The sequence below is a fragment of the Macrotis lagotis genome, chromosome 2, assembly GCF_037893015.1.
Source record: "Macrotis lagotis isolate mMagLag1 chromosome 2, bilby.v1.9.chrom.fasta, whole genome shotgun sequence".
Lineage (NCBI taxonomy): Eukaryota > Metazoa > Chordata > Mammalia > Peramelemorphia > Peramelidae > Macrotis > Macrotis lagotis.
Genome location: NC_133659.1, coordinates 20,039,235 through 20,065,022, shown reverse-complemented (window position 1 = coordinate 20,065,022; position 25,788 = coordinate 20,039,235). Strand labels below are relative to the sequence as shown.

The 25,788-nt window shown below is 41.6% G+C and overlaps 1 protein-coding gene across 8 annotated transcripts in view; it reads right to left on the bottom strand.

Moving 5' to 3' along the window:
- MYSM1 (Myb like, SWIRM and MPN domains 1) overlaps positions 1-25,788 on the bottom strand; it is a 56,020-nt gene that overhangs the window by 4,868 nt on the left and 25,364 nt on the right. For 3 of the 8 annotated variants that reach the window (XM_074221320.1, XM_074221321.1, XM_074221316.1), the window contains one exon: positions 1-25,788. In XM_074221320.1, the coding sequence (XP_074077421.1) occupies positions 25,618-25,788 (171 nt within the window). In that variant the 3' untranslated portion in view covers positions 1-25,617. The other 5 variants (XM_074221318.1, XM_074221319.1, XM_074221317.1 and 2 more) reach the window with 5 other exon arrangements.

Here is a 25,788-nt window from a genome sequence, read left to right as displayed (position 1 = left end):
TGGAAAGAGGGATGGGTCCAACTTTTGTGACCTGCACAAATCCCTTACTCTCTCTAGACCCAGTCTCCTCAGCTGTAAAATGACAGAAAAGGACTTTGTCAGCTCTAAATCTGTGACCTGCCAATGTCTCATTAAATTAATTGTAAGGGTGGAGAAATAATGCATATTTCCATAACATTTTAGGGATGACTACATACTTTCCCCATAGTAGGGAGTCCTGGTATTATTACTCCATCTTACAGAATAGAAAACTGAGTTATTTAGGCAGTTAACAAATTATCTCATTTGGTCCCCAAACCTACTATGTGAGGTGGAAATTATTATTCCCACTTTTACTGATGAGGAAACTTAAGGGAGACAGCAATTAAGTGACTTGCCCAAGGTCACACAAGCAAACAAGAGCCTGAGGCTTAAGCTCAAGTCTTCCTGTCTTTAGATCTATTCCTCTATCTACTGCAATACCTCCCTGTCCATCAGACATAAAAATTAAAGGTTTTGGCCATAAATTACACCATCAGGACCTTTTGTTGCGGATTTTGTTTTTGAAAGAAATTTTAGACAAAGAAATGAAGGAATATCCTAAGAGTGAACCCCACCCCAGGTACTCAAAGTCAGAATATCAAGAAGAAGAAAATCCGAATGGCCTGGAGGGTCTGACCAGCTCACTACTTGTTCAGGCTCCTTAATTATAGCCAGGCCCCTCATTAGCTGGGGCTGCAATGAAGGGTGCTGGCACTGAAACTCCATCCAAATGACTACTCTGGCCATGCCAGGTCCTGAGCCTCTCATCAGAGAGCTCTCAATAAACATCATTATCCCTTGCAACAGTTGGGAAAAACAGGGCCCATTGTGGGAAAGAGGAAGTGCCCGGGCAAGGAGGAGGTTGATTTGGGACCTGGCTTCCAGTAGCTCATTTCTAAATTTCCTTTTTATACCACATGTGAATTAACTTGAGGCCAATTCCTTATTGTAAAATTTTATCGATGCCTTTTGCTATTACATCACCAAGATTTGAGGCTACTCATTTTCCCAATACTCAGTGAGCTCTAATAGTATAACAAGCATTTATTTATTGCCTACTATAAACCACAATTAACAAATATTTATTAGTGTGGGTCACAAATTTCCTATCTGTTGCTCCGATAGAACTGAACATGATGAATCAATTTATTAGGGACCCCAGTGATCCCTAATCAGTTGGGTCCAAGACGTTCTTCACAGGCAGGATCCCCAATGCTAAGGGGCTGAGGGGCTTTATAGATCTTGAGGGAGTCCCTGAGAAGCCCCCTAGTGCTTGGGACACTCCTGACTGTGAAAGGCCTTTCACAGGTCATTAGCTCCAGGTAATCAACTGCAGACCATGTCAACAGAAGCTTTCCACATGTCATACTACTGCTACTACACATTACATATGACACACAACACACTACTATCTGACCAACAGTATCCTAGGATCCAAGGAAGCTGTGGCTGGGTGGTAATAAATGATTCATATGGTGGAGCAGTAAATGCTCCTTATTATAAGGACTGCACTGGAAGGGAGGGGTGTAGTGCAGCAATTTCAATTTCATAACAGTTCTAACTAACAGTATGAATCTATCTGACAAATCAAATACAGTTAAAATAATCATCAATACATGGTGGATTAATCATTTATAATGATTTACAACATAATTATCTCACCCAATTCTATTCTACTTCATTCACAAATACAATTACTGATACCCATCTGATTAAATTGAGTAGGGGTATCAAAACTGGCTTCACATAAGTCACCTACTGTCTACCACGATCGATAAAGCTATTAAGCACCTGCTGCATACCACAGCCTATAAGAATTAGTAGCCCACAGCATACTACAATCAGTAAGTATTTATTAAGTGACTACCATATTCCACAGACTATGTGCTAGATGCCAGGAATACAAAGACAAAAATAAAACAATTTTTGCCTTCAGGGGGCTTACATGTTATTGAGAAGAAAAAGAATTAAGCTAAATTAAAATAGAGTAACATTGTCTGATAGCAAATGCAATGCATTTTATACCCATAGGCCCCTAAAATCTCTTCTGAGAGGGCAGAGATATGCTTTAAAATAGCTTCTCTGGAAGCAAGACAGACCAGGCAATCTTCACCTTTGCAGTATATTGGACCCTTCTGGCACTCAGGTGGACCTATGGACTCCATCTCAGAATAATGTTTTTAAATGCATAAGATAATACAATTACATTGAAAACCAGTGATTAAAGCTAATGATACTGAAATGGTGATCAAAGTATGAACAAAACCAAGGTCTCCCACCCCAGGGTTTCAGTCCTGGGCCTTCTCCATCACTGTCAGAGAGATGGAATTCAATCCATTCTGCACACTGATGCTAAATTAATTTCCCTAGAGGATGAATTGCAGGATAGATGGGGGAAAAATGTACTCTCCTCCCTGATACATTTACTAGAATGGAAGCTCCCAGAAAGCAGGAATTTTCTTGGTTACAGGTATTTGTAACTTGGCTCCCACTTTCACTTTGCTGCTATCCTGGACTTCAAGGGCCTTACATGGATCTGGGGAAGGGGACACAAGAGAGGGGAAGGGCAGGGTCCACTGAGAGGGAGCCTGGAGCTGGGGGCTCGGGGGCAGTGGGGGGGAAAAAGAGTCAGAATCTGAGAAGGGAGCCCCAACTGAATGAATGGGTCAGGCAAAGGGTCATCCAGCTTCTACTTGAAGATCCCTGAGGAGGAGGAACCCCTCACTATGGATCTGGTTACTTCCTTCTCAAACCCTCAGTGCTTCCCCAATACTTTCCCCAGGGCACTCAAGACCCTGCACGGGGGCTCCACTGGAATTTTCTCTTTTCTAGAGAAGCTAAGTGATGCAGTGGATAGAGTATTGGCCTTAGAGTAGAGGACAGGAATTCAGCCTCAGCTCTTTCTAGTTGTGAGCCCTTGGACTGCCTCCCATCCAGGGCCATCTCTAGTCATCCTGATTCATATCCGGTCACTGGACACAGATGGCTCTAGAAGAGAAAATGAGGCTGGGGACCTAGCGCAGTCCCCCATCACTCCAATCCAATCCATGTTCCTGGCACAGCGACACCTCCCTGCTGTCATGGTCTTCTTCAGGAACAATGGACAAATATCATCATTAGTATCATCAGCATCATCAGCATCTCTTCCCCTCTTCAACTAGATGTTAAGAAGACATGCTCAGATTTCATCTATTGCTTGGGGGAGGGAGCCCCTGAGGGATCCTCTAGCCCCATTCCTTTATTTTACAAATGAAGAAACTGAAGCCCAGAGAGGAAAAATGATGTTCAAGCTTGTCCAAACAAAGAAGCAACACAGACTAAAAAGAGCCATGTTCAATTCTTGCCTCAGCCCAAATCTGGGCAAGTCATTTCCCTCAGCCTCAGTTTCCTCATCTATAAAAAGAGGATGATAAGAGCATGTGCCTCCAGGGTTGTTGTGAGGATGGCTTGACTGGTTGGGCACCCAAATATCAGGTCAAATGGGACCTCAAAGTTCATTCCACTCAAGTCACACTAGAATCTTCTAGATTATCAAATCAAATACATCCAGTACATTCCAAGATCTTGGAGTTCTAAAGCCACCTTGATTTTTTAAAACTGTCAACATTTTTTGTTCAAGACACATTTTTCAAACCTATTTGCAGTTGCTGCTCAGTAACTTCATGAATTGCATTTGTGAAAAGAAAAAAGAATCAATCAAATTAATTAAGAGTTAAATATTAATTACATTAATACTTGAGAATTAATTATTAATTGATTAATAGGGTTCAGGGCTCTCTCCTCTCTGAAATGGGCTGCCCTGAAAATGCACAGGCTTCCCCTCACCAGAGGTCTTCAGTGGAAAGCTGGGCAACTGCTGACTTGTTGAGGGTCACTGGTCAGGGGATTATTGTTTAGATACAGGTGGTTGCTGTTAACTAGCAGTTGGACCAGTTGCGATGGGCAGGATGCCCAGGTTCCTTTAAGTTCTGAATTCTAGATTTTTTATTGAAATTGTCCTGTATCCAGGCCATTTTTCTCTCCTGAACCTTCCCTTAAGTCTTATGTGGGATCATGTTAGGGAACAATATTTGAGGAACCCCTCAAATCTTCAGGTTTAAGATGGGGAGCCGGAGGGAGGAGGGAGGAGGGGGAGAGAGCAGGGAGTAGCCTAGAAGTGGATTCTCTTTTCTGCATACTTCTCATGCTCAAATAAGCTGAGGGAGCATGGAATGGGGTGGGGGGAATGGGATTCCTTCTCTTTTGTCTTCTCCCCTCTGAGAGAGCCCAGAGCCTATATGGAAAAGAAGAGGTCTGGTGGGTTTGGTTCCTCCCTCAAGAAGGTATGACTCGCCTCAGCCATAGGATTGGGACCTGGATACACAGAATGTAGGGTTCCCTGGAAAGGATTCTCATGGCTGGCTGGGCACCAAATATCAGGGTCAGATGAGACCTCAAAGGTCATTCCACTCAAGCCACACTTGAACAAGAATCCTCTAGACAGCATACCAGGTAAGGAAATAGAGGTCATCCAGATGGTCCTTGGAGTCTACAGTAAACTGAGCCCGAGGATTTCCTGTCCTTGGCCTGGGTGGTTTTTTGATGGGATTAATCAATGCCTAGAGAATTATCAACATATAGACCTGAATGAATCCTACCTCCCAGCACTGCTTCTGGTCCTACCCATCAGGACCAACGAAATAAATGGAATCCTCCTTCCATGTGCCAAGCCTTCAAATACTTTTTGCCTCCCTGTCCATATTGGTCCCTTAGAGAAGCTAAGGTTGGCTAAAATTGTGGTGAATGAGGGAAATCCCTAGATGAGGGTCAGAAAGCTCAGTCTGAATTCCACATTTTTTTTTAATTTTTGCAAGGCAATGGGGTTAAGTGGCTTGCCCAAGGCCACAAGGCTAGGTCATTATTAAGTGTCTGAGGTTGGATTTGAACTCAGGTCCTCCTGACTCCAAGGCCAGTGCTCTATCCACTGCGCCACCTAGCCGCCCCCCACAACATTCTTTCTGTGACTTTGGGCAAGCCACTTGGCCTTCCTAGGCTCTGTGAATGAAAGAACTGAATTAGATGATTTTTGAAGTTCCTGCTCATAAACTTTTTTAAAATTAATTTTTGTCACTGAATCATTTATTTTCTCTCCTTATCCTAAACAGAAAACAAAAACAAAAACAAAAAATACCAGTTGCAACCTTAGAGTCAAGCAAAACAAATTCCCACATTCTCACATCCCAAAATGCCTGCATGTCTCATTTTATTTATTGAGACTAGGAGATGGGTACCATGGCTCCTCAACTTCTAGGGTTTAAATCCAGGGTTTCCTGACTCTGAGTTTAGCACAAATCTTCTTCATCTTGCTTGTCTGAGGATACAAGTCCAAAGAGATCCAAGGTCCCACAGATAGTGAGTGGGAAATTCAGAGGGCAGTGAGGAGAGTGGAGGACTGTCCTGGGGGAAGGGGTCAGACTTCTAGGCCAATCCAATCAAGTTGAATCTAGTACAAGAAACATTTATTCAGCACCAACTGTGTATAAAACACTTCATAAGATCTAAGAATACTAAGGAAAAACAAAATATAGTCTTTGCTCTCTTACATTCCACTTGGGAGGATAAAATGTATTTTGTCAACAGATTTTTAATATTATTATTTTTTCCAAACAAAAATACACTCTCCCTCTTATTCTCCACCCTCTCCACTCCCAATTGAGAAATCAAGATAAACAAAATCCCTCTTATAGACTACTATAGTCAAGGAAAACAAATTTCCTCATTGGCCCTATCCAAAAACATCATGTCTCCAGTCTATATGCTTAGTGTATCACTTTCTCTCAGGAGGTGGGTGGCATGTTTCATCAAGAGTCCTCTGGAGTTGTATCTGGTCATTATGTTGCTCTAAGTTCCTAAGTCTTTAAAAGTTATTTGTTTTTACTATATTGTTTCTAGTGTAAAAACTCTTCTGGGTCTGCACTTCTTTCTATATTAATTCATACAAGTCTCTCCAGGTTTTTCTGACACCAATCACTTTTGTACAGTGGTGTTCAATCACATTAATATACTTTAAGTTGTTCAGCCATTCCCCAATTGATGGGCATCCCCTCAATTTCCAATTACTTGCCACCACAAAGAGAGCTGTTATAAATATTTTGGACATATAGGTCCTTTCCCTCTTTCTTTGATCTCTTTGGGGTATAGACTCGGTAGTGGTACCAAAGGGTATGCACAGTTTAATAGCTTTTTGGGCATAGTTCCAAATGACTTTCCAGAATGGCTGGACCAGTTCCCAGCTCTACCAACAGTGCATTAATGTATTTTGCCCCTACAGCCCCTTCAGCATTTATCATTTTCCTTTTTTGTCAGCTTTGCAAGTCTGAGGCATATGAAATGGAACCTGAGAGTTGTTTTAATTTATATTTCTCTAATTATCAGTGATTTAGCGAATTTTTCTATATGGCTATTGATGATTTGAATTTTTCCCCCTAAAAATTGCCTATTCATGTCCTGAGATCATTTATCAGTTGGAGAATGGTTCATATTTTTATAAATATGAATCGGCATGTTTACTTGTTTCTCTTCAAATTTTAGCTGCATTGGTTTTGTTTGGGCAAAAGCTTTTTATGCAATCAAAACTGTACATATAACTAACTTCCTTGACATCCCCTTTCCCCACTGGCTGTCTGTCTGTCTTTTTCAGTATGAACATTAGATACCCTTCCCTTCATGGATCTGACAAGTACTCTCTCCCATACCCCTCTAGTTTGTTTCTGATGTCACATACAGTTCTTGTCTGGAGCTTATCTAGGTGTCTGGTGTGAGATGTTGGTCTAGACCTAGTTTCTACTAGACTTTCTAGCTATCTACTGGGGAGCTCTTGCCTCAATAGCTGCCATCTTTCTTTGGGTTTATCAAACATTAGGCTCTAGGTCATTTGCTTCTGCTTATTGTGAACCTAATCCAGTTCACTGATCTACTTTATTTCTTACCCAGTCCCAAACTGTTTTGATCATTACTTCTTTCTGGTATAGTTTAAAGACTAATGTTTGCTAGTCTTCATTCCCTCCCACTTTTTTCCTTCATTATTTTCCTTTTATTCCTTCAAATAAATTTTGTTATTCTTATTTAGCTCCAGTTCTTTGTTTGATTGGCATGGCACCGAAAATGCAAATTAATGTAGGTACTACTGGAATGTCAGGAATGAACGAATGAGTAATTAATTGGATGCTTACTATGTGCCAAGCCTCAGAGATATGAATTGAAAATCAAGGCAGACTCTCCTCCTAAAGAACTCACATTCTAATGGAGGAGGGCAGAAGGAGACAACCTATTGGGGAGGTCTCACTGGTGAATCAGATGATAGGGTGAGCCATGTGTAATCGGCATGTCAAAATAGGTTGGAGCTAGATTAGATACTAAAAAGAAGGCCATTTCACCAACTTTCTATTAGAAAGTTGATGATTCATGGATCAGAACCCAAACCAGGAAATAGTATATTATTTCAGGTTCTATTATACACACTTGATTTCCTCTCAGCAAATTCCTGGGAGTTTAACTCTGCTGTTTATCTACCTGGTAACTGGACCACTCCCTCCACAGTTAGGTCCACTTGTATTCAAAGGAAGATCTAATTACAAATAAATAATGATTGTCTTTGGGCCTGAATTCAGATCCTCACAATGCTTCTGTGTGATTCTGGTTAAATCCTTGGACCCCTCTGAATCTCGTTACCTTCATTTGGGTGTAGCATTGCCTCTTGGATGACTTCCTAGCCCCCACCTGCATTGGCAGATTGAGTCCTCAGAATGTGGCTCATCTCCTCAGGGCTCTGAGAGGTTCACAAGCCCCCATATAGTATGTTCTCATTGATTCTTAATTAACCAGCTAAAGTTAATTAGTTTTTGAAGAAGGTTTATTTACTGAGATAGTCTAGTAGGAATGGTTGGCACAAACACCCCCCCCCCCAAAGTCTAGGGCATCCTCTTCCACAAGGGCTGACAGAGGAAAAATGGGCTCAAGCCATGAGATCATATGTGGCAAAAGGGGAACTCAAAGTCCCTCAGTAGATGGAAGTCCTTTTCTCCTCATGAATTTCCCTTTACTGGACTCCATGAAGAATAAGGGTAAGTTGGAGAGTCCATGGGACCCTAGATACAGAGCTAGTTGGGAATAGAAAATCATCCAGTGATAATCATATTAATTTCATTTAAAACAATAACTCACAATTATATGGCATTTGGATGCTTCCAACTGCTTTGATCCTCTCATCATAAATTCCTATTTTATTTTACAGATGAGGAAACAGAGGCACAGAGAGGTTGTCATTTTCCTTACACAGAGTAAGTGTCTGAAGCAGGATTTAAATGCAGGGTTTAGCACAAATCTTCTTCATCTTGCTTGTCTGAGGAAACAAGTCCAAAAAGATCCAAGGTCCCAGATAGTGAGTGGGAAAGCCAGAGGGCAGTGAGGAGAGTGGAGGACTGTCTTGGGGAAAAAAGGATCAGAAAGGCAAGTTTCTGTTTGATGCACTAGAGGGAGAGCTCCCTGGTCTGTGCCTACTAGCTGTCATGGAGCCTCCAAGTCAAGGCCGCAGGGCCCCTTGTTCACAAGGATGCAGCAGAGATTCCTTGCTTGGGGGGGGGGGGGCTATGCCGGTTGTCCACTGGGCTCCCTTCCACCTCAGAGGTTCTGTGGTTCTCTCAGGTTCCACTTACTTGACTCATTATTAGAAGCAACTTCAGAGGTCATCTGGCCCAGTCTCTCACTTAATAGAGAAGGAAGTGGATACCTAGATGGGGGAAATCTTCTACCTTTTAAGGACAGGAAAGATGTCAACTGAATAATGCAGAGTGGGAGTAAAGACTGAGAGGTGGGATAGTGTAATATCTGTCTGAGAGCAGCGAGAAGAAGGAACAGGTGGATGGTGGATCATCGGGGCCAGGTGGTGTGGAAGGCTTTGAATGTTGTACCAAGGAAATGGGACTTCATCCAAGAGTACTGGGATCCCTTAAAGAATTCAACAGTAGAATAATGGGATAGGACATGTCATATCTGGGACAGCTGTATGGAAGATGGATTAGAATTGGACCCTGGAAAAAGGCAAGAAGTAATAAAGACAAAAGGGAGACAATCTGGAAGCTGTTGAAATGATCCTTCCTGGGGAAGGATGGTAGTGGGCCAAACATCAAAGACAGGACAGAGGAGAGAAACATTGAAGAGGGAGTTAACAGGATTTGTAACTTTCTGAGCCAACCCCAAAGCTGTCCCCCTCTCTTCCTTCATTCTGTGAACAGTGAGAAATTCTCATCTGAATGCATTGCATAAAGTCATCTGAGGAGACTCTGGACTAGCCTTCCAGATGATCTCACCCCATCTGATGAGGAAGGAAGGAAGCAGGATGAGATGGGACTCATCAATATTACTTCTGGAAGCAGTTAAACCAATCTGGGCCCAGAGCCTGCCAGTCAATATGAAGTCATGGGTCTATTTTTGAGCAGAAATGGCTTATAATTCTCATTCCTCTAAATAAATGGCATCTGTATTGTGGGGTCATTTGTTCATTGACAATAGAGCAGATCATCTAGGGTACAAGGGCCCTAATCTAACAGGAGAGAGAGGCCACCTTGCCTTGGTAAACAGGGCCCAGCTCTAATAGGCAGGAGACTGAGTTTTGAGCAGAGCTGTAACCAAGGTCAAGTGCAAATTCTTGTATCTACTTCCCAGATGATCCAGGTGAAGAAGTTTAATGGCCACAAATTCAATTCTTCCAAATGACTATTGTCTGTACTCTCCAATCTGGAAGTTCCCTAGTCATATCACAAAAGAGGTTACAAACACAAATGGCCACACTGTCTTTTTTTGGAACTAACAAAGAAGGGGAAACAAAGTAGAAAATGGCTGAATGAGTGATGATACATGAATGGAAGGACACATGACTGTAAAAAACAAGGAATATGACCAATACAGCAGAGCATGGGAAGACTCAAATGAACTGATTACAAAGTGAAGTGAGCAGAACCGGAAAGACAACCATGTAAATGATGAAGATGCTAACAACCTAGTAACAAGAATTGCAAACTTGCCTGCAAAGAAGAGCGTTTCATTGTGCTCCTTCATCAAGGTGGTGAACCACATGCAGAATTCCTTATCTCCTATCAGATATTTTTTATCCTCCTACATGTTGGTTATTTTTGCTGAATGGTTTTCTTCCTCCTCTTTATTTGGTGGCATGTGATTTCTCACTAGGAGGAGGAGAGGCAAGGGAAAACACGGGCAAGGTAAAAATAAAAGGCAGTGATAATATGTTCTAAAGATTAAGTGTGGTTTTGAAGGAGAGTTGAGAAAATACATCTCCTTTCCTTGAAGAAATGGGAGCCTATGGATGTGAAATATTTCATATACCATCAGAAATGGCTACATGTGGTTGATTTTTCTAAATTGCTTTTTGTCCCTTTCCTTTAAAATCTTTTGTTACAAGGGATGTTATAACATCGATTAGGTTACTGAGTGGAGGGGAGAAGAGGTGTATTTGGAAAAGCAAAATGTCAGTGATGTGAAATTAGAATACATCAATTAAAATAAGATTCCAAAGCCACTCTATTTTTGGATCTTAGTGAAAAGCTAAATGAAGCTGCCAATTCCTGGGGAGATGCTAAGGCCAAAAGGAAGTGGGTGAGGCCTGGTAATGGGAGCCAGGACATATGCATTCAACTACCTGGAACCCAATCAATCAATCAACAATTATTAAATGTCTACTATGTCTAGGCAGGCAATGGATACAGGGCCTGCTGGATCACAATGCCACCTCTTCCACAAAGTCTTCTCCGATTTCCTTGGTAATAACTTTTGATGTCAGAGAAGCAATACTAGATTTGGTATGAGAAGAGGACCACATCCTGAATCCAATCACTAGTTATGTGATTCTGGGAAATTAATTTTATCTTTGTGTACTTGCATTTCCTCATCTGTAAAATGAAGGGTTGGCCTCATAGATTTCTAGGACCCCTCCTGTTCTAATATCCTATAATAATGATTATGATTGCCCATTACAAGTAAGAGTCAACCCAAATTTGAATCTGGGTTCCCTGACTCCAGATCACTTCTTTATAGGAGAATATTTTGTAAATTCTTATGTATTACTAAGTATCATGTATTAATATATCAGTTTTTGATTCTTAATAGTATTTTATTTTTTTCCAATTATATATAGTATTAGTTTTTAACATTTACCTCTATAAGATAGAGCTACAAATTTTTCTCCTTCTCTCCCTCTACCCCCCAAGACAGCCAGTTATCTGATATAGGTTATACATGAACCATCAGGCTAAACATATTTCCAATTAATCTAGTTCTTACAAGTACACAGTTGTGTGCATGTTGTTTCTACCATTAGAACATCAGCTCCCTGAGGACAGGATGTTTTTACTTTTCTTAATATAACAAAATGCTTAGGGCAAGCTTGGCAGATAGAGGTGTCTCTGGATTGACTATGACTTCATTTTGTTCTGTGTGCATTATTATCATATATTATTACATGTAATTATACATTATTACAGAGGTTTAGAAATAGAAGGGACCTTAGCCCTTCCAGTAAGATATTAGTTCCCTGAAGACAGAGCCTGTTGGATTTGTCTTTATTTTCAACATTAGTAGGGTGCCTGGGATGGAAGAGCCCTGGGATACATGCTAAACAGAATTGAGATGAGGATCCTGAAGCACAGAAAGGAACAGTGACTTATCCCACTAGTAAAAAGTAGATAGACAGCTAGAGTCCTGGGTTTGAATCATGCATCTTATGCTTAATGACTCTGGAGAGTGTTGGAGTAGATAGAAAGAATGGTGGAGGACAATCTGAGCATGAGCCATCATCCATGTGGGTAAGGCAGGTTAGAATTCCCAACCTGCTTTCCAGATAAGCTTAACAACTTGCCTCTAGGTCATATATGGGAAAACTGGTATTAAAAATAAATGTCAAAGTAACTAAACTAACTCTATCCTTTGACTCCACACTCAGTATTCTCTAATAATTCATTTGGCTCCCTTTTCAATAGCCCAACTTCTCTGGGATTGGAATATTCCCTTAATTTTGCATAACCTTGGGAAAACTACTGACTTTCCCCTTGGGGTATCCATTTCCTTCTCAGTAAAATGAGGATTAGTACAGCTGAACTCTAAGTCTGCTTTCAGTTTGAGGAAATCCATGACTTTTCATTTCCTAGGCTTAAAGAGAAAGAAGGAAGCCTCATCAAGGTTGCTAGGGCTTGGCTGGGTGGGCCAAGCCCAGAGAGGGTCCTTCCTAGCCATGTCCTCTACTCAGAGCCCCATTGTGCTTCCTAAATGAAGAGCCATGAAGATTTTCAAAATATATGGGGATGTGTTTTCTTTTGTTCTTCGAAGGATAGGGTTAGTTTAGTCACTTTGACATATTCATTCATTCATTCATTCATTTATTTATTAGGTTTTTGCAAGGCAAATGGGGTTAGGTGGCTTGCCCAAGGCCACACAGCTAGGTAATTAAGTGTCTGAGACTGGATTTGAACCCAGGTACTCCTGACTCCAGGGCTGGTGCTTTATCCACTGTGCCACCTAGCCACCCCGACATATTTATTTTTAATACCAGTTTTTTTGCCCATGTATGACCTAGAGACAAGTTGCTAAGCTTCTCATCTGGAAAACAGGTCAGAAATTCTAACCTGCCCTACCCATATGGATGACAGCTCATGCTCAGATTGTCCTCCACCATTCCTTCCATCCACTCCAACACTCTCCAGGGAGATCTCAGGGTTAGAAACACTCTTTGCCAGACTGGAAACCAAAGATGGGTGCTCAAAGACAGGACATGGCTCATCCGAGCCAGCTCAACTCATGGAAGAGCTCTGAAACCTCTTGAGACTTGGGCCAAAGGAGCCTGAACATTCTTCATCTGGTAGCTGGTGATCCTCACCTCCACCTAAGTACGAAAACTCATTGTTTCCACATGTGATCCTTCAGATGAGATCTGACTGAGCTAACATTGAGCAGGGCACAATTTCCTGGCTTCTGGGAAGCTCCATCTTACTGCAGCCCCAAATCAAGCCTTTTTGGCCATCATATCACCAAATGACTCAAAGAATTAATTCTTCAAAATAATCTTATCAAAATCTACACCAGAAATTTCACTATGATTAAAAGTGAAGCACTGTGAACCAGTGATGATGAGTACAGGGAAAACTTGGCTTCAGGTCCTAGATCTCATCCTAAGGCTATGTGACCAACCCTAAGGACAAATCCCTTTAAATCCTGGAACCTCAGTATTTTCATCTATTAAAAAAAATGTTATTGTCACCATAGCAGGGGATTGAATTAGGTGAACTCTAAGGTACCTCCCAACACTAAAATTCAGTCAAAATAGAGTCCAGTTCTCGGATCATGAAACAGAACAGCTGCAAACCTGTTTGTAGGGTATTAAAGGTAGAGAATTACAGGGAAAATTACTCAATTTTTAGAGCCAGACCAATTTGGGTTTGGCCATAACACAGTCCCATCCCCCTCTCCTCTCTTTCTCTGCCTCCCCTACCCCCAATCATAATGCTACCTATTGTGGGGCAGCTTGGTAATGTCATGGTGAATGGAGCCCCAAACTGGAATCAGATAGTCCATGACATTTGAGAAATAGGTATTTTCTAAATCAGAATTACCTAAGTAAATAAGAGAGTTTTAGATAAGGTAGGAAACACTCCAGGCATCATTCCCAAACCAGCAAACAGGCTGACCCCCAGTCAGCCTCTTGTTTCTCCACTCAGCAGGACAGAGACCCATTAGTTCAAAGACATTGATTTTGGGGTACAAAGTACCCTCTGCTTCACGACTGCTGTTGCATCTTGTTAGAGCTAGTCTCAGTGACTAGCTTTTCAGTATAGCTATGGAATGAAGTATGAAACCTGGAGCCCCAGCTCATGCCACCATTGGCAAACTCCAAGAAGGATCCAGAACCCAGAACATGGCCACCATCTTCTGCCACCTTTCTCATTTCCTCCTCCAATATCATACTCTGGCATCTCACTACCTCATAGAAGGCTCCCTTCATTTTAAAAGTGACTCATGGAAAGAATCCGTCTTCAATCAGAGACCATGATCTTCCTAATATGGCCATGTTTGGGGCCTGATACATAGCATTCTTAATTCAATACAAAGAATTTTTCCTAATCAATGAAGTTTTCTCAGGTACTGGGGGAACAAGGAATCTTTATACAAATGGCACCTCCCCTCCTACATACCTGCACTGTCTATCTCATAGGGTCAATGGAAGAATCAAGACCTCTTTGCTCATCTGTAAAATGGAGATAGTATTTAATTCTATTTAGTCTGTTAGGCTACTGTGAACAATCATCATGCCCATGGGCATTGGGGCATCTGCCCCCCCTTTAAGGAGGACAAAGATCTGATTTCCTCCTACCCACTGCACACTGGCAGTCAGATTCTTTTTTTTTTTTTTTTAGATTTTCTTTTTCAAGGCAATGGGGTTAAGTGGCTTGCCCAAGGCCACACAGTTAGGTAATTATTAGGTGTCTGAGGTCGGATTTGAACTCAGGTATTCCTGACTCCAAGGCCGGTGCTCTATCCACTGCACCACCTAGCCACCCCTGGCAGTCAGATTCTTGTTGGAGGAACAGGTCTGGCCAGGGTGCAGTTTATTTTTCCATCCTCAATGGGGAAGAAATGTAGGCTGAGTTTAGCCAGTGAGGAGAATCAAGTTCCTGTCTTCACTTGGGGATTTCCGAGTGAGGAATGGGCTTGGGTTGGAGAAGTGGAGCTGGGTATCTCCTCTCTCTTCCCCCATTAACTCCATGGTGATGGCTCACTCCAACAATTTTTCTAGAGCATTTTGTCTCCATCTCTTCTTTAACTCTTATGACTTCAATCCTACCTAGCTTTGGAAATGTCACCTCAAAGGATACCTGGCACAGGAGGCATGGGAGATAGAAGGCTGCCAAGACCCGAATTCAAGTCTGCAGGGGTTGGCTGATCAGATGCAAATCCCTTGGAACCTCTCTGTGTCCAGGCTACTTTTTTTTTTTTTTTTGCAAGGCAAATGGGGTTAAGTGACTTGCCCAAGGCCACACAGCTAGGTAATTATTAAATGTCTGAGACCAGATTTGAACCCAGGTACTCCTGACTCCAGGGCAGGTGCTTTATCCACTACACCACCTAGCCGTCCCCAGGTTACTTTCTAAGACTAAATTATAGCCATATTGAAGATCTGTATTAGTAATGGGAGTATCTAATGGGTGAGTTCAGACTCAAAATTTACAGAATTAAACATTTTTTTATTATGCCTTTTCCTTTGACATCACAGTAATTTCCAGAGATTCCTTGTCCTTGGTAATCTTTCCTTATAATGAAGGAAAAAATGTAGCTCACCAAAAGCAATTTATGCCTTGGTCACTTCTGAAAATGTAGGGAGTATTCCATATCCATATCCATAGTCCCTCACCTTGTCATCCAAAAGGGAGATGTGCAATGCTTAGCTCTTCTGTGATGGTAGAATTCTAAGGTTGAAGAGGACTGTCCATGTCCACTTTGATGGCAATTAAATCTGGACTCTGAATTGTCCAAAGTCATTCACCAGCATGAATCAGAGCCTGGACTCAAAGCTGGGGCGCTCCTGACTCCAAAATCCAGGGCTCTTTTTGCTACGTTGTGCTATCTCAGATTATAAGTTTCTCAAGGAAGAAAGAGGAAGGAAGGAAGGAAGGAAGGAAGGAAGGAAGGAAGGGAGGGAGGGAGGGAAGAGAGAGGGAGGAAAGAAAGGGAAGGAGGGAGGTAAGGGAAGAAGGAAACAAGAATTTATTAAGCCCATTCTATATGCTAGACAATGTGCACATTTTATTTCGCAATACCCTTGGGAGGTAGGTACTATTATCCCACAGATGAGGAAACTGAGACAGACAGAGTTAAGTGACTTGCCCAGGGTCCCATTGCTAGGGAGTGGAATTTGAACTCAGATCTTCCTCCTTTCAGGTCCAACCCTCTCTTTACTGTGCCACCAGCTGCTTCATTTTCCCATCTTTCTACCTCACACAACAGATAGTTAATAAAAGTTTCTTGAACTGAACAGAAGTAGTGGGTCCATGGATAAAATCCAATCTCTCTGGACCTGTTTCTTTGCCTGCAAAATGAGATGATTGAACTGGTTGACCTCTAAGGTTCAGGCTAGCTCTAAATTTAAGACTCTAAAGTTATCCAAGGTATGATCAGGACGGAATTCAGTTTGGGAAAATGGATCCATTTATTTGTCTGATTTCACCATGAGACACAGAATAGCCAAGATGAGGCAGAACTGAAGAGAATGACTTCAGTCAGGGAGGAAGAAGGCCTGCAAGCCTCCCCAAAATGGCTTTCTGGTCTGGATCCCTGTACCAACTCCAAGTTATGTCACCCTTCTGATTGGAAAATTCAATTCAATGTACTACAGTTCTGTCACACTTTAGAAAAAAACATCATCTTTTGGAGAGAGTTGCAACTAAACTGATTTTCCATGCTGTATTATCCTGGCCAATTGGCCAACTCTGTGTGTTTACCCCCTGTTCTGAGCTAGCTAAAAGGGACCTTGGAATTATAAATTGATCTAAAACCACATCATACCTGATTTGGAAGGACTCTCTGACTTAATAGAGGAGAAAAATGTTGAACAGAGAGAGGAAGATCTTTCCCAAGGTCATCTATCTTGGGAAGGGTGGCAGAGATGAGTATTAGCAAATACTCATTTAAAAAAATAAAAACCTAACTATATAGACTAATTGGCTAAATGATTCTTAGCTGAGAATCTTGGTAGGGAAGCTCACTGATGGGGACATTAACCACAATCACTAGAGGAATTCCCCTGGCCCCTCAAGGGAACTTCTGAACATTAAGAAAAAGATGTTGTTAAACTCTGGAGGCTTAGCTCATCTGAGAGGAGGAGCTAGGAACAGAGTCCTCAAAGCTCAAGTGGGCTACATCCCTATCAGAACTAGCTGTAGAAGCCAGGGCCTGACTACCTCCATTTGGCTCCATTTGAAATGGTGCTAGTACATAGATAGAAGGTGTTGTGAGCCACTGGAAAGATATAACTCCCTGGATTCAGCCTCACCACCTTTTACACACTTGCCTAGAATGAATATTGTAAGCATCCTAGGATGAAGGATGATAGGAACTGGAGAGGACCTTAAAGTTCATCTTGTCCATCACCCTCTCTATCCCCTCCTCTAAGCCACTATTTTACAGAAGCAGCTGGACTGCTCAGTGGATAAAACTCTGGAGGAAGACCCAAGTTCAAATTTGACCTCAAACACCTAATAATTATATGACCCTGGAAGTCACTTAACCTCTGTATGCTTCAATTTTTTTCATCTATCAATAATCAAATCAATAGACAGTTATTAAGCTCCTACTGAATACCACGGTTGTGCTATCTATGGATAACAATAGCATATACTTCACAGAATTAACAAAGTAATGAGATATTAATTACAAAAATTCTTGGTCCATAATGCCATTTTTGCTTATTTATTTTTTAAAAATGGGAGTTTTTGAAAGGTTGTCACTTGCCAACATCTTGAACACATGCCCTCTGACTCAAAATCAGACATTTTCTCCCCTGTGCCAAATTGACTCTGAGATAAAAAGAATTGACATCTATCATCTTTAGGTTCATGAAGACGTTACATATCTACAGTGAAAGTACTTTTTTTTTTTTTGCAAGGCAAATGGAGTTAAGTGGCTTGCCCAAGGCCACACAGCTAGGTAATTATTAAGTGTCTGAGATGGGATTTGAACCCAGGTAAGTACTCCTGACTCCAAGGCTGGTGCTTTGTCCACTACGCCACCTAGCCACCCCTGAAAGTAATTTTTAAGAAGCTAAGAAAGTTCTTAACATAAGAATCTAAAGCACCACCCGAACGTGGGCTCTTACATTTAGCTCTATATTCCAAGTGGGCACTGCTGACCCATCTTGTGACTGGCTATTGTGATCAACATTCAGTTGAAGAGATGCTTCCTAGCAGATGAAGCTTTAGGGGCTGGGAGAACTTTTAAAAAGAAAGTAGACTTGATAACAGGGGCCATGGTCTGATGGGTCTAGCTGTCTCCTAGAGCCCAGTCATTCATAAATCACCATACCACAGCAGGGCCCATAGTAAGGGACAGGTAGGCAGCATGGCATCATGGGAATAGAGTTGGGTTAGGTTCCTCCACTGCCCCAGGACTCACTTTCCCTCATCTATAAAATTGTGGCTGTGTTATTACAAGTGAGGTACAGACTAACTTAGCACCTAGAGAGTCAATCTCAAAGTCGAGAAGAGCTGGGTTCAAGTTCTTCCTTTGATTCATGCTCTTAGTGCTCTAAGCAAGTCTCCAAGAAGCTAATTTTCAAAGAAGGGTTGACCTGCACTGATGGAGGGCACTTCCTCATGTGGTCAGCCTTCTAAGGCTGAAATCACATAGCCCACATTGTAAGAGGAGAGATGGAGTAGTATCATGGGTAGAGTGCTGGCCTAGAGGACAAGACCTGGTTCAAATCCCATCTCTGACACAACTGGCTGTGTGACCACAGGACAGTCAAGTAACTCATGACTAAATCTGTAGGTCAGGACACAGGCACAGATAGCCATTGGGGGAGTGGGTTTCTCACTGAGAGACTTTAACACCTATACAGATGAAAACTTAGGTCTAGTTCATAAGGTTGAGTACAAAGTTTTTTTTTTTTGCTTGTCATTTAAATTTTGTTTCTTTGCTAGTTTATTTTTTCCTAGGTTTTTCTTTTGTAAATAGCATTTTATTTTTCTTACTTACATGTAAAGAGTTTTCAACATTCGTTTTTGTTTATTTTAGGTTTTTGCAAGGCAATGTGGTTAAGTGGCTTGCCCAAGGCCACACCGCTAGATAATTATTAAGTGTCTGAGGCTGGATTTGAAATCAGTCCTCATGACTCCAGGGCCGGTGCTCTATCCACTGTGCCACTGAGCCACTCCTCAACATTCATTTTTATAAGAATTTGTGTTCCAAATTTTCTCGCCCTCCAAACCCTCCTTTCCCAAGACGGCAAGCAATCTGACATACACTATACATGTATAATCATGAAAACATTTTCACATTTCACATTAGTCATGGTGTGAAAAGAAACAAACATACACACATTCACACATACACACTCTCATACACACACACACACACACACACACATATTCACACATATACATGCACCATAGACAAACACATAAACCCCAAAGTGAAGAATAGTATGCTGCTGTCCACATTCAGACTCCATTGTTCTTTCTCTGGATGTGGAAAGTATTTTCAGTTATGTCTTTTGAGATTGTCTTGGATTGCTGTATTACTGAGAAGAGCCAGGTCATTCACAGTTCATCAATACATTACTGTTACTATGTCCAGTTTTTCTCTGGTTCTGCTCACTTCACTCAGCATCAATTCATGTAAGTCTTTCCAGGTTTTTCTGAAATCTGCCTGCTCATCATTTCTTGAAGAATTTCTTTTTTAGGTTTTTTTTTTTGCAAGGCAATGGGGTTAAGTGGCTTGCCCAAGGCCACACAGCTAGGTAATTATCAAATGTCTGAGGCCAAATTTGAACTCAGGTCCTCCTGACTCCAGGGCCAGTGCTCTATCCACTGAACTACCTAGCTGCCCCCTGCTCATCATTTCTCAAAGAACAATAATATTCTATTACAGTCATATATCACTATATATCATATATCACTTGTTCAGTCATTCCCCAATTAATGGGGAATTCACTCAATAATTCTTTGTCACTACAAAAAAGAATTGTCATATTTTTGTACATGTAGTCCTTTTCATTTTCTTTTTCCTTTTTTTACAGACACAGACTTTAAGATACAGACCCTAGGAACGGGATTGGTAAAGCACAAAGTTCTATGTGAATTCTGGGGCAAATAAACTCAATTTCAACTAGGAGAGATGCCTCCCTATGCTGATCATTTCAACAAGAAGAAAGCATAAGCAGGATGATAGAAGCTCCTGGAGGGCAGGCACTTCGTCTATGCATCCCCCACATGTTGAAGAATTAGATCAAACTGAACCTGAGGCTGCTATTATTGGCCATTTCCAAAGATTCCTGCATTCCTTTGACTAGACCAGGTAAGCTAGGCATCAGTATAGGGCTTAGGTGAATGCCTACCTTCAACAAAATATGCTGTCCCCCTAGGTTCATTTACACCAGCCTACCACAAGTTTATGGACTGGGAATGGTCTCTTAAATTACTCACTGTAACCGAGTGCCCTCTAGTGGTTTTAACTGGGTCTCCAAGTGAGCCCCACTATTTTCATTAAAATCCTATACTACATATGGCATTTCAACTCATACAGGATTTGGAGCTGGAAGGGGTCCTCCCTAATACAAGATTCGAATTTGCAGAGATCTTAGAATGTGGAGCATCAGTGTGTGAAGGAATTTTATAGATAATTTAGTTTGATTCCTCTGTATTATAGAGTAGGAAACTGAGACCTACCTCAAGAGTAAGGGTCCAAACTCACACAAATAGTAACAGGGATGGAATTCAAGGTCCATTCTGCTGACATCCTCATCCATCCTTTCACAGAGGCCTTGTTCACCTTGGGTGAAGGCAATGTTGGCCTGGGCTGTATTGATTAGATTAATGCACATTCCCAATCTATTCAATGCTTCCATAAATAATCTTCACAACTCAAGGAGTTCCAAGAGAAAGAAAAGTATGTTTTAAGTTGAAATACATTAACACTGGCATCCAGCAACACCCATTTAGAGTTAGAAGATTTTTCAGATGATCTAGTTCAAGGTTTTCATTTGACAGAATAGAAAACTGAGGTAGAGAAGCTGAATAGATGAGTGAGAAAGAGCTCATTCAACTCTTATACACTAGCTCTATTACTCATTTTAAGGTTTTTTTTGGTAAGGCAAATGGGGTTAAGTGACTTGCCCAAGGCCACACAGCTAGGTAACTATTAAGTGTCTGAGGCTGGATTTGAACTCAGGTCCTCCTGACTCCAGGGCCGGTGCTCTATCCACTGCGCACCTAGCCGCCCCTCTATTACTCATTTTTAAAGCTAACAAAACTGTAGTTCAATGTCTTGCTCAAGATTTCAAAGCTAGTGAAAGTCCATTGTTCTTTTCACCACACTGTGACTGCTCTAGTTCGGAATAGCACCAAATCAAATGGAAAATATCCATGATTCTAGGATAAAAATACAAACTCCTCAGCCTGAAAAGTTCGACTCGATATGTCTTCCAGGTCTAATTTCCTATTATTCTCCTTTATATACTCTCCAGTCCAACTGCCTAGTTGTTTCCCATAAACAATGCTCCCTGGAGGCTCTTGCCTCCATCCTGGCCCAGGACAGAACTCCTTAGGAAATCCTTGTTGGATGGAAGCCGGAACAACTCAGTTATTTTTTTAAAAATGGTTATAAATTGCTAACTTCATTTAAAGGAATAAATTGCTGGTTTTTCTTCTAAGATGAGGCTCCAATTTCATATCCATGACTATCCTCTAAACCTGCAAATAGGATATATGGTTTCAGAAAATTCTTAGAGAGACTGAGATTTTTGGTAAGAGTCCTCCAGCTTTATTGAATACAGAGGTGGATTTTTGACTTTTAAAAAACTTTCTCTTCAGTTCATCACAAGTCAAGAATCCACAATGTGAATTTTGAACATCAGTCTCTGAAATCCTGAAGCAAAAAAATAAAATAAAATAAAACACCACCTTGTGGCAGATGGAAGCTAGTTAACAAGGAATCAGAAAAAATGAACTCAATTCCTTGATTTTTTCAATGTGGACACTAGCTATCTTGAAATTATCGTTTAAGTGTTTTGGGCTGTTTTTTCTACCTCAACAGTAACATACTCATTATATGCTGAGCCCTACACCAAGCACTGATGGGGATACTGATAAACTGTATGATCTAGAAGGGGAAAGAGATTTCATTTACAATTTATATACACATACATATACTAATAAAAATAAGTGGGTATATGTGTACCTATCTATCTATATGCTACTGGAAAGGAAGGCAGGGACATGGTTAGGGAGTTCTTATTGCAAGTGGCACTTTTGGTCAGGCTTAGCGTAGGATGAGACCTCTACGGCCAGTTCCTTCAATCCTGATACCCTAAGTGCATATATATATATATATATATGTATATATATGTTACACACACCCCAGATGAGTGGTCAAAGGTCAGTCAGCCATTGTTTGAAGCTCTCCAAGAAGGGATAGAATTTCAAGATAAGAATGGGTATAAGGCAGCCTCCTAGATAGTGGGAAGATTAAGGGAAGATAGACTGGCAAAGAAGGTTGGAGGATCTTTTTTTTTTCAAGTGGGATTGATAGGGAATAACCTTAGAAGAGTAGTGCATTGCTGCCAGATTAGAGTGAGTTCATTATCAATGGATTCCCTTTTCAGTCTTCTGATCCCAAGTACAGAACTATTATTTCCAGAGAGAAAACCATTCTGGGGCACAGAAACATGGGGAAAAGAGGTCCCACTAGATATAATGTGTCTCTACTGATTGGGAAATCTGAATCAGTTTGTGTAGGAATGATTAGTAACTGATTAATTAATGATGATCCATAACAGTGACTCAATGGCCAGGAAGAATAAACCCCTTACCACTGGACCATTCACTCTGACCCATGGAGCCCGGGGATCCTCCAACATGGTTTGTGTCCTGAAGACAGGTCTAAATATACTCGAGTTCAATGCTGTAAGGTCACCTACTAAGTGACGCTGCCTCTCAATTAGCCTCCCTGTCTCCAATCTCTCCCTCTCTCCCTTCTGTCTGCAGGGTAACAGTCATTCCCGTGTCTTACATCATTTTTCTAGGCTGACTTCACATCCCTCACCCTCCTGAATTCTATGGCCTAGGCTTCTGAGCCTACTCATTCTGTCCTCCATACAACAGCCCATTTCTGGCCTCTAAGAAGAGGTATTTTCAGATAGCCTCACTATTAGTGACTTCCTCTTCCTGCAAAATTACTCAGTATTGTTGGACTGGTGCATATGCTTCTTCTCCCTTGAGGGTTAGAAACTTTTTTTTTTGTAAGGCAAATGGGGTTAAATGGCTTGCCCAAGGCCTCACGGCTAGGTAATTATTAAGTGTCTGAGGCCAGATTTGAACTCAGGTACTCCTGACTCCAGGGCTGGTGCTTTATCCACTGCACCACCTAGCTGGCCCTAGAAACTTTTTTTAACTCTTAGCTCCAGTAGGTCTGACATACACCAGAACAAATGCTTTTTTGAACAAAAGAAAAAAAAGTCAAGTTTGGTTTTCCATCTTTTTATTCATCTTTCATCTTTGGAGTTTTCCCCCTTTCATTTCTTGAACAAACCAACAGGTGCCCCAAAAGATTGCTAGGTCTTCCAGCATATTCTACAGCAGGTTACAAAGAGGAGGTCCACTTATCATGATGAAGACCTTGCATATTTATTTCTACAAATAAATGCTACTGACAGACAGTACAGGTCTATTCAGCATGGCTTTGTGCGTATAAAATGGCCCGAATGGAGGTTTCCTTTTCTGAGGACGCCGAGCATTCGGGGAAGGAGCTGCAGGAGAATCAATAACCAAGAGATGCCACAGATTTGAAGATAGTCAACAACACAGGAGAATCTCAATTCATTTTAGTTAAGTGCATGTTTAAAACACTATCCCAATAGCAGGCCTGCAGCCATTCCTTAGGAAACAAAGTTGTCTGGGAGTGGCGCCTGAGACTGTCCAGTCAGGGCTTTCTCTTGTTTGCTGAACACTACTGGACCAGTCACATCCAGGAAAGGAGGCTGAGCCTTCCCTGGGAGCCTAACCTCACAGCTGGTTAGACCTTCTCAGACGTGGCACAGCCAAGGTGAGTCCTATGGTTTTAGGACATGTCATCTACAAGAGTCATTGGCTCATTGATTCAGTGGGTGGAACATCTTATTTTCCTGCAGTGAATTTGTTTGGGAGTGGAGGGAGAAGATGGAGGAAGGGACACATTCCATTTTAAAATTCACAATATATTGAGTTGGATAAATAGATGCTATTGCTTTGGGCCCTTCTGATCTAAAGTTCTCAAGAGGCAGTGATTTGCCCCAAATGACACAAGCCCTGAGAGCCTTCAGAACAGGTTGCCTTGTCTTAGAATAAATGCAATTCCAGGCTACCAGAATTTGGCTTAGGGAGAAATCCTCAATTATATAGGTCTATTCATGCTCAGCCTGGGCCCTCTTCACTCCACCTGGTCAGTACAACCTTCTCCTCTAGGGCCTCCCCTCTTTATTACTGTTGCTCAAGAAGCTTCCAGGGTTCTCTCCTGACCTCAGCACAAAACAAACACCCGTACTGGAAATTAAAGCCTTCTCCTGCTGATCCAGTCCGTCCTCCGAGGCTGATGGCACATCACTGCCCCTCAAACTTGACACTCTAACCTCACAGGCCAATAAATGATTATTGAACAGGCCATGGTCCTTCCATAAACAGAAGGCAGTTGCTGTCTAGCATTCCTATGTGAAGCCAAGCACCTGCATGGCACCTGGTAAGTTTTTGCTGATTGATTATTAATTAGGATGAAGGGGAGGGCAGGGAGGAATGGAATTAATCACATTTTCTTAGTAACAGGATTAAGCAGAATGCCTTAATTTCAATCAATTAACTAATCAGAATTTCTGCCTTTGTAAATATTGTGCAGGGAACCTAATTGCTTTGTACAATTGAAAGCCTTGCAGGGATTTTCTTAGGATGGAAGATCAATCCCCACTAAAGATGAGGAAAGTCTAAGAGATTGTCCCAAACACAGACTGACCCTGGAATCCAAAAAGACACAAACAAAAAGAATCCTAGACCTCGGTATCCTTTTTTGTTTAGAAGCAATAAGGAGAAAAGTTTTTAATGTTGCTTAGTGACATAACCAACAGTAAAATTATTTTTAATAGAGGAGAAATCAGGGAATCTTCTGCAGCCAAGGACCAGCCTGACTCTATACTCCTCAGTTTTTCTTTTAATTTTAACAGCAAGTGGCTACACATGATGAAACCTTTGGCTCCTGATTTCTGGGATTCCCACCATTTTCTAAGGTGAAAAGACCACGCGCACACACACACAGACACACACACACACACACAGACACACACAGACACACACACACACACACACACACACAGACACCCCTTATGCAAAAGCTCTTTTATCTGTTGCCCATCTAACTTTCAATCCACCACCTACCTGCCTGCCCCCCTCCTTCCAGGAAACAAAACTAAAAAACTTCATGAGACTGAATGGAAAGAACAAACAAATGAAGAAGTTCACAGAAAACAGAGGGCAGAAACAATAGTACCAGGCTCACCAACTCAACATGTTTCACAGCCACACCTCTTAGCCACCTGGACAGTAGCCACAGTCCACCTTTAGTGAGCATCCTCAAGGCAAGAGGCCAAAGTTATTTGATTGCATGTGAATTTATAGGATTGATTTGTTTGCTATAGTCTGCCACCGCTGCCAGATAGTCTGATGGGCAATTGCTGCCAGATAGTCTGATGGGCAATTGTAAACATTTTGCAGGTGGGATTTTCATTTTTTTTTACCTTTAAAATGAAAATGTCCAGTTGGAAAACTATTCCAGTGATAGCGGTGGTGGCCATCCAGGGCAGCCCTCTGCAGCTGTGCCCTTCTCTGCTTGGCTCCTGTACTGGGAGAGGAACAGATTCTCTACTTGGCTCAAGAACTCCTCAGCAATGTGGCAGTTGGTCACTTTGCCCAAAGTCTTCCTTAGACACTCCAAAAG